Source organism: Populus nigra, chromosome 12, assembly GCF_951802175.1.
Source record: "Populus nigra chromosome 12, ddPopNigr1.1, whole genome shotgun sequence".
Lineage (NCBI taxonomy): Eukaryota > Viridiplantae > Streptophyta > Magnoliopsida > Malpighiales > Salicaceae > Populus > Populus nigra.
In genome coordinates, this window is record NC_084863.1 from 1,625,051 (window position 1) to 1,639,927 (window position 14,877).

At 32.7% G+C, this 14,877-nt stretch overlaps 1 protein-coding gene across 2 annotated transcripts; it reads right to left on the reverse strand.

Moving 5' to 3' along the window:
* Nucleotides 1-2,722: 2,722 nt before the first annotated feature.
* On the reverse strand, nucleotides 2,723-5,880 carry LOC133669887 (heavy metal-associated isoprenylated plant protein 34-like). 2 transcript variants are annotated; one of them, XM_062090217.1, is made up of 3 exons: nucleotides 5,451-5,880; nucleotides 5,243-5,324; nucleotides 2,723-4,684 (listed from the first exon to the last, which is right to left on the reverse strand). In XM_062090217.1, exons 1-3 carry the CDS (start codon nucleotides 5,478-5,480, stop codon nucleotides 2,967-2,969), a joined length of 1,830 nt encoding a protein of 609 aa, XP_061946201.1. In that variant the 5' UTR covers nucleotides 5,481-5,880; the 3' UTR covers nucleotides 2,723-2,966. The 2 variants fall into 2 exon arrangements, with proteins under 2 accessions (XP_061946201.1, XP_061946200.1); XM_062090216.1 differs by having other exon boundaries at nucleotides 5,243-5,327.
* Between the last annotated feature and the right edge of the window lie 8,997 nt (nucleotides 5,881-14,877).

Below are 14,877 nucleotides of genomic sequence, written 5' to 3' on the forward strand. Positions count from 1 at the left end.
TGCTTGATAGAAGGAATTCAGAATTACTCGTCTTTCAGGCACTTTTATTTTCTTAGTCGGGCGTCTTGAACGAGAACTCATTGAAGATTACAACAATATTCTGATATACAAGAGGAGATGCTCTTGGTTCAGGAATCCAGAGTTCATTGTCGATGAAGCCTGGACTGATGATTCTGTTGAAACTCAGAATGAGGTACAAAGATTCATTAAGAATTAACTCTGTCATACCGATAATGTCACCATGTCTTTCCCTCATATTCCTAATAACTCCATGCTTTCTACGGTACAAATTTCCAATTTATTGAAACCAGTAACTGCTTCGGAAGTTCTCTGTGCTGTTAAGGGAGTGCTCGACATTATGCGATGAAAAAAACAAGTTGCTTCACTGCATAGCTAGCGCCGAACACCTATCTATTTTTTATATAGCCTGTGTGTGTGATCAAATCTGTGAACATACGAATTTTGGAGCTCTTTTGCGTTGGATGTGCATTGAATGACGTTCAAAGATGACAAATTCACATGATAGTTTCAGCATAGTGTTCCTACGAGATGAAAATATGAACAGAGATGAGTTGGTGATCGCGAAGAAACACTTGGCAATGGAAAGAGCTCAGCTGACATGCAATGTCTTGTAGTCGGTGCATATGTTGGGCCTGAACATAGTTTGGGCTTCTTATGTTGGGCCTAAACATGGGCTTGGATTTTTGGATTTGAGAAAATCGGGCTTCTTATAAAGGTTATGCATTGGTGTTATATAGTATAAATTGTTCATATCATGAACATTTAACATGATGATGATGATGATAAAAAAAAAAAAAAAAACATTATGATAAAAAATGATGAACATGGCCTGTTGTTTCCCTTATTGCTATTACTTTAAGATATGAATGATGTTGTGCATTATATTCAAAATGGCCTAACCAAACCTTCTTCTCCTTGTCCCAATCAAACCATCTTATCTCCCTGCCTAACCTTTCCATCTCTCATCTAACCCTCTTCTCTTTGTCCCAACCTAACCCTCTAATTTCATATACTAACCTTCTTTGTAGCTAAACCAAACCCTTTTCCTGTTAGCCTGGTCTAACCTGGCCTAATCCTTTAATCTTTAACTGAACTAGGCGAAGCTCGGCTGAATCCTTTTGATCTTGGCCCAACCAAAACATGCATTTAATCTATAATGATTCTCGAATTAAATTTAAAAATTATAACAATAATTATTTTTATTTTTATATATCTTAGTTGAATAATTTTAAAATTAAAAATTTTTTACAATGATAGTTTAGAAATAAAAAATAATATATATTATTTTTGAAAACATATTCTCTTTGTACCTCCTGATTATAAAGTGCATAAATTTACTTTGAAATTATTTTAGAGATAAATTTATTTTTATTTATTTATTTTTGTATTTTCAACGAAATATATATTTTTTATTTTTTTTATTTTAAGACAACAATCAAAAACTATTTAAAAGCTGTCTTAAATAAAAGTGGATGAGAGGTCCCCACAAAATCATGGAGTACAAGGACCATATTCATAATCAAGTCACTTAACTAAAGCAAAAGGTAAGAAGGAAAGAGGGGCATTATGAAAAATAGTGTCATATATTATGTAATTTAAAAGCGTTTTTTATATGAAAATCAATTAAAAAACTACTAATTTAATTATTTTTTTCAAGTTAAATTCACAAAATCAAACTACTGTCGAATTAAAAACTCGTCTGAATGATGCCAAGTGAGATTTACAGACTTGCTATAGTTTAACAAAAAAATAAGAGATTTTTGTGGCGATGAGGTAAGGTATAAAGGCGCAGACAAGGCGCAATGAATCAGTATAAAGAAGCAGAAGCCTGTTGGAAACAAGCATGGGAACCAGTCAGTCTCGAGAAACGAATCCCCATGGAAACATCTTTATTTTGTGAAAATAATTGCAATGTTGAATTATATAATTTCTTTTTCTTTTTTAATCATTAAAGTGAAAAGGGATAAAACCAAGATTTTGAATACTTGGGATCTCAGCCAATTTATTTTTCGATGGCCGATTGCTTGCCTAAGTTTTTTTCTTTTTTATAATGATTATGGCCCAGCAGCTCAGTCCTGCAGCTTCCTAACTTGCCCCCTCTCTCAATTCATATTTGAAATTAAAGCCATGTGATCATGCTGCTGCTATTGTCAAAAGAATAGATTTCAGTAAGAATAGAGATTTTTTTACATTTTAAAAATTAATTTGTTACATTCCACGTCAAAAAAGGGAAGGAATATCTAGAGCTAGGACATGTTAAGACAGTTAATACCTAACTTTATAAGACATGTTTTGAGCCTTGTGACCTGTCAAAAACAAAACCATAAGATGTAGAAGCCGGGTTAGACCTGAACCATAGTAGATAATATCTTATATGGAGAAGTGGGTAAGGCCTTACATAATTACTATGATTTTTCAAGTTCGAGTCTTGTAAATAAAATATAATTTATGTAAATAAAATATAATTTTACCTTTCAATGGACCATTCGGTAAGGTCCATTCGGTAAGGTCAATAAACTTCTAGATACCAGAATTTATTCCAAAAACATACCCTCTTAAATCAAACAAGAGCAAAACTTGGTTTGCTATACCTTATTACTAGAGGTCATAGATTCACCCTTTAAGAAAAGGTTACTAGACGTTATAAATGACGAACATTAAATCATCCACTGTATCTATTTTCCCTCTACTTGAACTCAAATTCTTCAAAAATTTACATAAATTAGGCCCATAGATCAAGTTGAAATAACTGGTGTAAAAATCGAAGGAGTTTGAAGGATAATATATCACAAGGAGTGAAATAAAGAATCGGCCCCTATCTTTAAGTCACATAGGCATATTTGATATTTTGAAACCTTAGCACCCATCACAACGAGAAGAACATCTAACCCCATCAAAACAAAACAAGGACTTGATTTAGCTAACTACTCTCAGCAACTTCACATTCACATTATTCTGCAACTTTCGGTGTTCTCATCGCTGAAGAAGTGCGTGTACTGATCGGTCGCCATAGAAGGCGGCATGGGGGCCGGCATGTAGTTAACGGCCGGCTGTGGGCGCGCATACATCATCGGTTGAAACATTTCATTCCCTTGCTGCTGCCTTTGTTGATTCATCATCATTGCCATGTATTGCTGATTATAAGGATTCCCTTGCCCCTGCCCCTGCCCCACCCCCATCCCTTGATAATAGCCACCGTTCATTGCTCCTGGTGCCGGCAGTCCTTGCACTGTTGGAACATTACCCATCCTAGCATAATTGCCCATCGGGCCCATTGGACCCATGTGACCCATTGGACCCATCTGTCCCATATGGACCATATTCTTGTGACCACCATTACCTGCTCCATCAATTTCAGGGAACCCTTGTTTCATCTTGTTAATATCATGGACCCCGCCATTTTTGCCTGCACCTTTCTTGGCCCCATTGCCATTATTGTTTCCATGTACACCTGCACTGCCATTATTGGTAGCAGTCTTCTTAGTACTACTATCGTCTTCTTTTTTACTCTTCTTACCGAAGCCCAGGAACCCACCACCTCTTTTACTATCTTTTTTGTCTTTACCATCTTGTTTCTTGTTCTCCCCCTTGCTTTTACCGTTCTTGTCATCACCACCTCCACCTTTCTTTCCTCCTTTACCATCCTTGCCATCTTTGTTGTCTCCCTTGCCCTTCATTACCACAGGTATCTCAAAAACATCATCACCACCGCCACCACCTTTCTTGCCCTTTCCTCCACCACCACCCCCGCCCCCTCCCCCACCCCCGCCACCCTTTTTATCATTAAACCCAGGTCCACTCATCATACCATGAGGCCCATGGCCATTGCCCATCATGGGCATCATTTTGTTTGGCATACCATGAGGCCCGTGGCCATTGCCCATCATGGGCATCATATTGTTTGGCATACCATGAGGCCCATGGCCATTGCCCATCATCGGCATCATATTGTTTGGCATTCCATGACCATTACCCATCATCGGCATCATCTTGTTTGGCATACCATTAGGCCCATGGCCATTACCCATCATAGGCATCATCTTGTTGTTTGGCATACCATTAGGTCCCTGGCCATTACCCATAATAGGCATCATCTTGTTGTTTGGCATACCATTAGGTCCCTGGCCATTACCCATCATAGGCATCATCTTGTTTGGCATACCATTAGGTCCATGACCATTACCCATCATAGGCATCATCTTGTTAGGCAGGCCATGGCCATGGCCATGGCCAAACTCTTCCTCGTCATCATCGAACTCATCATCGAACTCATCATCAAATTCATCAAACTCGTCATCAAATTCATCATCACTTGCATCAAAATCATCCTCATTCAGATTGAACTTAACAGACTTCTGGTCTTTATTTTGAGGCATCTTTGGATCCTTAGACCCTTTCAGCTGTTGTTGCATCATCTGTACTTGCTGTCCTTGTTGACCTTTTCCACCCTTCCCAGACTTGTTATCTTTGCCACCGCCACCGCCCATTTGCATGTTCTTGAATTGATTATTAAGGTTTTGGAAGTTGTTTGAGCCCTTTTGACCTCCCCATAACTCTGCATGTTTCCCCGACTTCTCGAGCTTTTTAACGAGTTTGGCCGGATCTACATTTCCTGTCACAGTTACCTTCCCTTGCTCTGCATTTACCGTGGTTGTATACACCCCTGTGCAAGAAAATATTGCTACCACATTAGTAAAATTCAATGAAAACTGTCTAGCACTATGAGACAAACAACTAAAGTAAGATTAGAAAATGACACTTCTTCCAAGGCAAAGTCCCATCAATCAAGAACTCAATAATCTAAACAATGCTTCTGCTTTCTTGAAAGTATCATCTCCCATGAAAATTTGACCACTAACCAAAAGGCTAGACACAACCTACAAGCAACCATCCATCTCTCTTTCAACTGTCCTTCCCAATCAAAATCCCAATCAAATTTCCAAAGCATTGGACATGTCAACTCTGCATCTGCTATGATTTTTTTGAAGAAGTCATTTTCTTTTTCTAAAAAATATCAATCTCTTCTGCAATTGAACAACTAACTTCCAACCTTCTTGACCATCCATCTCATTAAAACCAAGTCTTCCATAAATCAGGACAAGAGATATAGCTAGTCAGATTAGTAATTAATTAACACTCCCAAGAGAATATAGACATAAAAATTAAATCTTTCTTGAGAGATAGAGAGAGAGAGAGAGAGGTCACAGTGTAAGGAGCATACCCTCAATCTTTTGAAGCAGTTTCTTTATTTTCTTCTTGCATCCATCACAGTGACACTCTATGTTCACTTTCAAAATATGAGTCTGCTATGAAAGGCAACCACAAAAAAACAACAACAGGGTCACACAAAGAATCAAGAACTAACAAAAAACTGAGAAAGGTCCAAACTAACAGGATTTTAGAGCGAGGAAATGGATAGAGAGATATACCTGCATCTTCATAACCTCCTGTTTATTCATACTTGACAACGCAGAATTGAAAAAACAAGCAAGCAAGCTCAAGCTGGAGTTAGAGAGAGTTTGACTTGACAGAGAGAGAAGAAAGAGAACAAACAAATGGGGTTTTGTGTTTTACTTGAGAGGAGAGGAATTACAAGTAAGAATGTGCTAGTGCTAGCGCTAGCGCTGCAAGGTATAAGAAAGAAAGAAAGAAAGGGTTAAAGGCGGTTGTTGGTGTGCATTTAAAACCTATCCTTTTAGCTGTCAATCTTCTATAAATCAAATATTTTTAGGGCTATACTCTGTAGCAAAGCTAGTGCTACTCGTTTTTAAGCTCTATTTCTCTTGTTTTTCATCAGACAAGAAGCGGTTGTACAATGGGCAAGGTATCATGATAAAGGAGCTTGTAGCTAGCTTCTGCCACAGCTGGACTGCTAGCTTTATATGTATCTCAGCTTCATATTCTCTTTAGTGTTTTACAGCTTAGATAACTAGAATATTAATTGATTTGGATACTTATTTTACTTAATTAAGTATTATTTATTAAAGTAATTTCTTGGTATTGAAGTTTATTAAAGGTATTTATAAAAAGAAGTTTGTTAAAGGTTTTCTTAAAGGTAATAAATATTTATTATTCAAATTGTGAAGAAAATTGAAAAAATTATAAATGAATTTCATGAAACTCAATCAACAAAACACCCAAGTTTTGTGCATGAAAAATTCTTAAAAACCCATTATTAGTAAAATTGAAAAAAAAAATTTAACATAGATCTCCGGGTCAGCTTGTGCGTACCTTGATTAATCTCACAGACCCTGAAATTAACGACAAAGTAAATCTTCAATGACCCTGAAATTTATGGGACTCGAACCAGTGATATTTGTAGAGCAAACTCATGGTCTGACTAATTAAACTATACCGATTGGGATTAGAATGGAAAAATTAGTGTCTCTTGTTATTGTTATGAGGATGATAATATTATATATAGCTAAAAGGAACCAGTGTTTTACTGTGGACTGCACAGTGCAGTCCACAGTAAAATACTAATTCCTTCCTTAGGCTTTTTTTTAAAAAAAAGTTTTAGTTGTTTTTTTAATACTTTTTGAGATTTTTTTTGCTTCTTTCTTTATTTTTTTAATTAATTTTTTTCGTTTAGTTTGGTTTGTTAATGTTAAATTTCTTCCTATTTAGTTATTAGACTTTCATGACACATATCCTGAATTTCACGGGTTAACCTGGTTTCACGGATGAACCCAGTTAATTCCTGATAATTAAGTAATACTCTAAAAGGCGCGGGGAAAACACTGTAGCTTCCCCACGCCTTTCACTTATATTACACTTATTAATATATTATATTATTAAAATTGTTATATTATATTATTATTATTATATTATAGAACTGTCTTTATTTTTTTCGTTCCTATTTTTTTTTGTTTTTTTAATGAATTTTTTTTATTTGATTTAGTTGGTTAATGTTAATTTTTTTTTATTTAGTTATCAGATTTTTATGATACGGATTCCGAGTTTGGTGGGTTAACCTGATTTGACGAGTTAACCCAGATTTTTTTTCTTTTTAATTAATTTTTTTCGTTTAGTTTAATTTGTTGATGTTAAATTTCTTTCTATTTAATTATCAGACTTTCATGACACGTATCCTGGGCTTGACGGGTTAACTTGGTTTGATGGGTTAACCCAGTTAAATCTGGGTAAACCCGTCAATTTTTTTTTTCTATTTAGTTATCAAACTTTCACGACACGAATCCCAGGTTTTACGTGTTAACTTGGTTTGAAGGGTTAACCCAATTAATTCAGATTTTTTTCTTTTTTTTTCATTAGTTTTTTTCTTCCTGTTGGTTTTTTTCTTTGTTTTTTTCTTTTTAATTAATCTATTTAATTATCACACTTTTATGAAACGACCTTGTAGCCAGACCCATATCCAATATTCTTGGGTCCGGTGTTGCAGTCAGACTCACTTAAACTTGGATCATGCAAGTTTAATGTTATTATTAAATGTTATAAATATTACTTTTAGGTCAGGCGTTGCAGCCAAACCCAAGATTTTTTCTATAGTTTTGCAGAAAAACCCAAAACTTTTAAATCTTAGCTTTTTTATATTTTTTATGAAAAAAATGACCCGCGGCATCGCGCGGGTCATGTAACTAGTGTATATCTATATTGTGTCTTTGCCATGTCTATTTTTTTATTATATCTATGGAGTAAGAAATTTAAATATTTATATTATATCATTAAATTTTGAATATTATATTATATATATATATCAGTATATAATAAATTGTTTACGCATATGATTCCAATGCCATTGTTTATTTGTTTATCTTTGCCAGAAACGAACATAATCACATAACGATGATAATCTTTTCGAAGCAATTACAGTTAATTAACTCACTAGATCGAAAGAGATTAGAAGACAATGAAGGTCGGTGGGGTTATGCCTGTGGGGTTATTGGTTTAATACCAGTAAGCTCACATGGATTATACAGTCCACACTTAAATTCCTGTAAGATAAAAATCAGTAAATTAGGCGAGAAGCATGTAAAATACAAATAAAAAGTGAAATGATATATGTTTTTGGATGCTGCAATTAAAATCACGATAAAATTTTAATTAATTTTATAATTTATAAACCGCAATATTTATTTAAATTCAAGACTAACAAGTAGGGTTGTTCATTGTATCGGTACTCTGTTCCATAATAAAATCTAAAGATAAAATGGTTGGAATAACAATTTCTTAGTTACTATAAGAAAAATAACTTTTGAAAACTCCATTAAAAATTTGAATGTGATCCAATAATCAGATTAAAAATAACATTTTATTCTGATTTGATACGATTAAATTTTTTTTGTGTCTAAACATGTCTCATTGACCTACAAATACATATGTTAGGTCATTTATATAATTTGTTCGTCTAGTTATGATAGACTTATACCTAAGTACTCAGAATCACTCGTGTGAATTACCGTGCGAGCAATAATTTTTTAAGATTTTAATTAGATTCCTTCTGATTTTAGATATTTTTAAAAGTGTTTTTAACTTAAAAAGTATCAAATTAATACTTTTTATGTGTTTTCGGATTGTTTTTTATATTCTGATATTAAAAAAATTAATTTAATGTATTTAAAAAATATATTTTTTAAAATACAGGATGCATCATAATATCAAATATATCCTGGTTACGCTCGTGCAACAAGGTTAAAATCTGTTTAAGCTTAATTTAAAAGAAAAAACAACATCATTTTAATTTTAATTAATGCAAATTAATCCATAGAACTCACTCGTGGGCAGACTGGAAAGATTCAGAGTAAGCTAGCTATGATATTCTTCCTCTCTTGATTGTAGCAAGATTCGGACCTTCTAGGGTAGAGTGCTGTGGGAGATAAGTCTGGCAAGAATATTCATGGCCCCTCTGTGAAGTCTCTTGGAGTGGCCTCAGTTGCTGCTGCTTAATTTAACCAATTAATTAAGCAAAAACACCAGTACATGGGGAATTGTGAGGAAAACCGACATGAAGTTGAACGAGAAATCTCATGGGCCATTACTACAATGATTAAAAATTACATAATCGATCTGCATTTCTAAGAGATCTCAGCAAATTCAAAAGAGAGCTCACTCGTTTACCAAGATGAGAAAAAGAAAAGTCAAGGACAATTTATTAAATAAAATCAAGTTACACAAATTTTGAAACACAGAAGATTTGGTGTCAAATTTGGATGTGTTTGTTTTGCAACTATTTTTATATTGACCTTGTAACAAACATATTAAATTATTTTATATTTTATACTACGAGATGTAGAATAAAATTGTGTTTTTGCACCAAATATATCAAAATATTTAGTAATAAATTAAATTGTGTTTTATACAACGGAGTCTATTAAAATATAAAATTTGAAACATAGTTTTTGAGAAATAATTTTTACATGCTTTTTTAACCGAGTTTTTTTTTTATACATGTTTTTTTATATACATAAATCTCAACTATAATTTTTACCAAACACGTATCTAATTCCAATTAACCACACCTAACCATAATTTTTTAAATCACAACCACAAAAGCTACCTAAAAAACAAACACACTCTTGATAGTGTTGTCTTTGTGGTTGTATTGTTTTTTTTAATAGTTTTTTTTGAGTTGTTTGATGTGCTGATGTTAAAAATAATTTTTTTAAAATAAAAAAAATTATTCTAATGTATTTCAAAGAAAAAAATATTTTAAAAAACAACCGCTATCATAAAATCAATCACTGCCTAAGTTTTTAGTTAGAAACTAGATTTGTGGGCCGAGTTATGTCACGATTAACATATTTTTTTATTGATATATAAAAGATGTAAAAGTGACTTAATTAGACTGATATAAACCGATAAAAAAAAATTAATTAAAAAAACTGAAGACCAATTCCAAACAAATCTAATGTAAAACAATGAAATTAAAAAAATATATCATTTAAAAAACTAACCAAGAAAGCACCCAACAAACTTGAGAAGTCAACCAAATTCTATAACCCAAATCATACAAATGAGATAATCAAATAGAAACCAGATAAAAAAACATTACAAAGCTCAATTCTAAAAAAATAACATGATGTTAAAGTATGAATGGTACAAAATATTAAATTAAAAAAAATTCTTTAAAAAAGCAAGTCAACTCAAGTTAAGCTACCAAACCCATGATCTAAGTGGTGAAATTGGGATAAAAGATCATAGAGGAAATTAAAGAAATTCATGAAGCCTGGTATAAAAAAACATCAACCTTGAAGGATACTAAAAATAAAATTAATTTTTAATTGATATAATGTTGAATGATGAAATCAATAATTTTTTTAAAATTACTAAAGCAATTGCAATAAAAAAAAACAACATATAAAAGATTCAAGATAACCCAGATTATTTTGCAAATTCACAAAAAATCCTATACCAAATAGATAAAAAAAGAAAAAGAGAGTATAATCACCAATAATATAAATCTTGAATGATGAAAATAAAAATATATAAGTTTTAAAAAAACAATTATCAATTGCAAGTTTTATATAGTCAAAAATTCTTCATGTGCTTCCAATATATAACATATTTATCAAACCTGACTTGGATTTTACTCGACTCAAGATTTAAATTACGAGTGGATTAGTTTAAGAGCTAGCTGAGCAAATTGTAAATTAGTTAAATTGACTCGTAATTTAGTTGGAGTAATTTATGGATCGGCAAGTTAACCTAAATCTATCATAAAATAATGTTGTTTTAGACAAAAAAAAAAAAAAAAAAATCTAAAAAAATTAAAACAAGTTTGAAAAAAAATAATATTCCGGCCTCATGCATATTTTATGAGGTAAATCAAACCACCGGAGTTTAATAGGATAAACTTTTTAAATGAGTTAAAAAGGACAAATTCTGAATCAGCGAATCACATGATGCACTCAGCAGGCCAGACATGTTTTGATAACCATGCTACTCAGAACATGTTCAAAACCTCCGATTCATTTTTTAAAATACATTTACAAGTCCAAATTCATTATTTCTCAAATTCTGTAATAATAAATTTACCGGCGATGACGAGACAGCTCAAGATCTAAGCATATAAAAAATGTGGAGGAGGGGATTTTGGCACGGCCTGGTGGTGGTCAAAACATCATTTTCAGAGGGATGGTGGCCACTCTAGCTTGATAATAATGCATTCCTAAAAACAATATTACCCTTGGTGGCAAAAAGCGAAAGTGCCACTAATGAACAAAACTGATAAAATATGAAGCCCAATTGTCACTCACAGAGGGATATTTCATGGAGGCATCAGGAACAGGAACTGGGCATCTTGGAAATAATTATTCCAAGTTGTGCCCAGATGCATAAAAACACCAGAGTCAAAAATATACAGGATTAAAAAAGTGTTTGAGCAATGATTTTCTCTCGCTTTGAACCCTTCTTTATCAACCGAAATTATTGTCTGTCCACCTTAAAAGCCCAACCTCTTGAAGAAAATGCTGTCCTCCGTTGTTCTTCTTTTATGCTTTCCTTTGCCTGTAAAAGATGTCTGGATGGTGACAAAAAGTGATCCTCATGCCACAAGACACATCCCCAAAAATATCCAACCTTGTGTGTGTGTGTGTGTGTGTTTGTTTTTGCTTTATAGGCTGTGATAGTGTTAGGTTACAAATCGGCTTTTCTAGCCCAATCTTTGACTGATCAAACCCTTTTCATTACATGTGAAATGGCCATGTTTGAAGTTTGAACTTCTTTAATAGTTTTTGAAACCTTGGACTTGCAGAAGAGCCAATTACTAGAGGCATGATACTGGTTAAGTATCTATCGCCTAGAAGAAATCAAAGCAATCTCACGTACCTTGTAGGGTTTTTAAACTAATTGCAGGCAAAAAGTGAGAGTGTTATGTTAGTAATCAATGCAAAATCACCTTGCAGAGGTTAAGCCAATAATTAAATAAATGGAGTTCCACTGCCGCTAATGTCCACTATCAGCACACGTGAGCATCACTTGATGTTTAGGTGAGAGATGGTGAAGAAGACTGGCAGTTCACAGGGAATTCTTAATTCTGATTTTCTAGCACATTATGTAATAGATTATGCAGCTATAGAGCTCGGACCTTCATCGTATACTGCCTTGTGCTCAATGCTGTCAACCCAGTTGGGCATGTGGCGAGAAGAACATCACAACTATTAAATTCTTGATCACATCTGATGCCATTATTACTCATTTCTTCTTCCTACCTTCTTCCTTGTATCATGTATTGGATTCCTTTGAGTTATTGCATGCAACTAGTTGTTCATGATTTAAAACTAACGGGGCTAGATCACACCAATCTTTAAATCATCGAAGATATATCTTATTTTTTGAAGAAAACAAAAATAAAAATACGAGGCACAAGTTTCAACTGTGTATTGTGAGTGTATTTACTATGAATTACAATAATAAGTAACTGTGAGTGTATTTTAATATTTATTTTTGTTAATTTAATCATTATTATTTTAATTATATTTTTTTATATTGATTTTTTTTATTTCATGCTATAACATTTGATTTGTTGGAAACTAAGCTTTCTAATTGAGTTAAATCAAGAAACATGAATAGAAACATCCATCTTTTTAAGTCATTGCAAGTATGAAATCCACAAAAACTCACTTAAAGTAAAACATTTAACTCCTAAATCATAAAAAAAATTCCTGTTTATCTTATCAAAATAAAACCATTTATCAAAACTATTATCAACATGCTTAGTTATCAAAATTTCAATACAATTTACAATCTCTCTAATAATTTTGTGATTTCATCATTTTATATATGTTCAACTATTTTTTTGTTTAATTTTTTCACAATCTCATTAATTCAACTTAATAAAAAGTTATTATTCACATGTTAATACACACTTATTACATAATTAATGGACATTCATTTTTGCTCCTAAATGGCCGGCCACTAGAGCTTCCTTTTCTATTCAATTGTTTTTGTTATTTCATCATTATTTCATCCCTACAACAACCTATAAGGATCTTAGGAACTCAATTTCCAAGAAATTTATCTTTTTCCTAAATTTATATGCGAATCAAATACCATTTTTCGATAAATTTTGCTTTGATCACTACATTCTTGTTCTAATTGATGAGTTTTAAACGTTTTACTTGGTCTCCGAAGGTATTCCAAACAATCATTTTTTAATCCTTCAAGGTGAGAAGAAGGAAGAAGAAATAAAAATGTTATATTTATTTTTTAGTTGAAACCTGTTAGTTTTAAGAAGAGAATAGTCAAAATAATCTGATTGTTTTTAGAAACGAACCGAGTGACTCACTAAATTGGTCTAGCTATTTCTCAAAACAACAAGACCGGCTTTGCTACTGGAAAAGTTTATATTGTCGGTCATAAAACCTTTTTTTATCTTTTTAACTTGTTTTTTTTTTATTTTATCTTGTTATACCATAATTTTAATTATTTTTAATTTATTCCAGGATTTACAATAATTTATAACTTTTTATAAATCTAGTTTTTCAAATCACAGTTATAAAAACTATCGCAATACAAATCATAAACTTAGTTTAAGCTAAAGTCATACAATTGCATGAACTTATTAGCTAAGATAGGAAAGAGCACTTAAACAGGGCTAGCTCCATTATTTCCACCGTTAGATATTATCAATCTATCTAGTATTATTAAAAAATTTATGAAAGTGTTAAAGTGGGGGATCTAAGTACGTACAGTGACATATTCACACGATTCAGTACAAGTTGTTCTGTGAAGAAGATTTGACAATCTTCAGTAGGGCCTTTCTCCAGCAGAAAACAATTATAGAGGCACAGTATTCCATCAGCGACACTGACTGGCTTTTTCTATAGACTTGACGGGATCAGTCTGGGGTCCCCAGCATGAAGGCCAGATTTGAACCCTTGTTGCTGGACAGACAACGCAGGGTAGTGTGGCCGATGACAGCCATGGCTAAGTTAGAATCTTATAGACCTGATAAGGCTCACAACTTGCTGAACCCGTTTGCCAAAATGGGCCTCCTTGAGGAGCAGGCATGGCTGGGTTTGGTGGGATATGGCAAACCTAACCTGTCGATGAAGGTTCACCCTCTACACTGCTGCCAAACCCTACCCTTAATCTTGCGTTCCTTTTATTTGTCCTTTTGTTTAGTGGTATTATTATCACGTAAATGCTTCTCCTTTGTTCATTTCTACTTCTTTATTTTCCTCATAAAAAAGCTGCGAGTAAACCTTGGACAGAAGAAGCATGCATCAGGTCCCTGTTTGGAGTTGTAGATCAGAAGGTACAAGCAACTTGCAAATCAGACAGACATGCTCAGAGATCATTATGTTCATCCCATGATTTCTAGTTGGTGGAAAAAAATGTTTAGTGTAATCAATACAATCAAGAGAACAATATATAAATATATCAGTTAAAATAAGTGTATATATAAAGTATTTATTTGAATATTTTTGTATGAAAAACAAGAAAATAAATAACATTGTTGTCAAAGACTACCATTCATTCATAAGACTAAATTAACTGTAAATTAGTGTAAATAATCTCAATGGAAGTAGCCTTTCAAGATTTTAAGGATTTTTATATTATAGTAGTGATTGCTTTTTAAAGTTGTAAATATATTAAAATAATATATTTTTTATTTTTTTATATTAGAATATCAAAACAGTACAAAAATATTTTAAAAAATAATTTTAAATAAATATTTTTAATTTTTTTTTCATGAAACGTGAAATTACACACAACACCAAAATTAACAATATCTCAAACGAATGCACTTCCAATTTAAGCCTACAAACAAGAAAACTCACACGATTTTCTCGACCACAAAAGAACCTAAAAGGTAGAACAAGAAGACAATAGGTCAAGAGAGAAGAGTATATCTTTCTCGTGTCTCAAAAATTACTCGAATATTTAAAAGTTTTA

What these genes read in the sequence shown, in the direction of transcription:
- LOC133669887 (XM_062090216.1), bottom strand. Translation starts at nt 5,480, where the DNA reads ATGAATAAACAGGAGGTTATGAAGATGCAG. An exon ending in AGGAGGTTATGAAGATGCAG is followed by an intron (nt 5,328 to 5,450) that starts GTATATCTCTCT and finishes TGCCTTTCATAG; the next exon opens with CAGACTCATATTTTGAAAGT. An exon ending in ACTGCTTCAAAAGATTGAGG is followed by an intron (nt 4,685 to 5,242) that starts GTATGCTCCTTA and finishes TTTCTTGCACAG; the next exon opens with GGGTGTATACAACCACGGTA.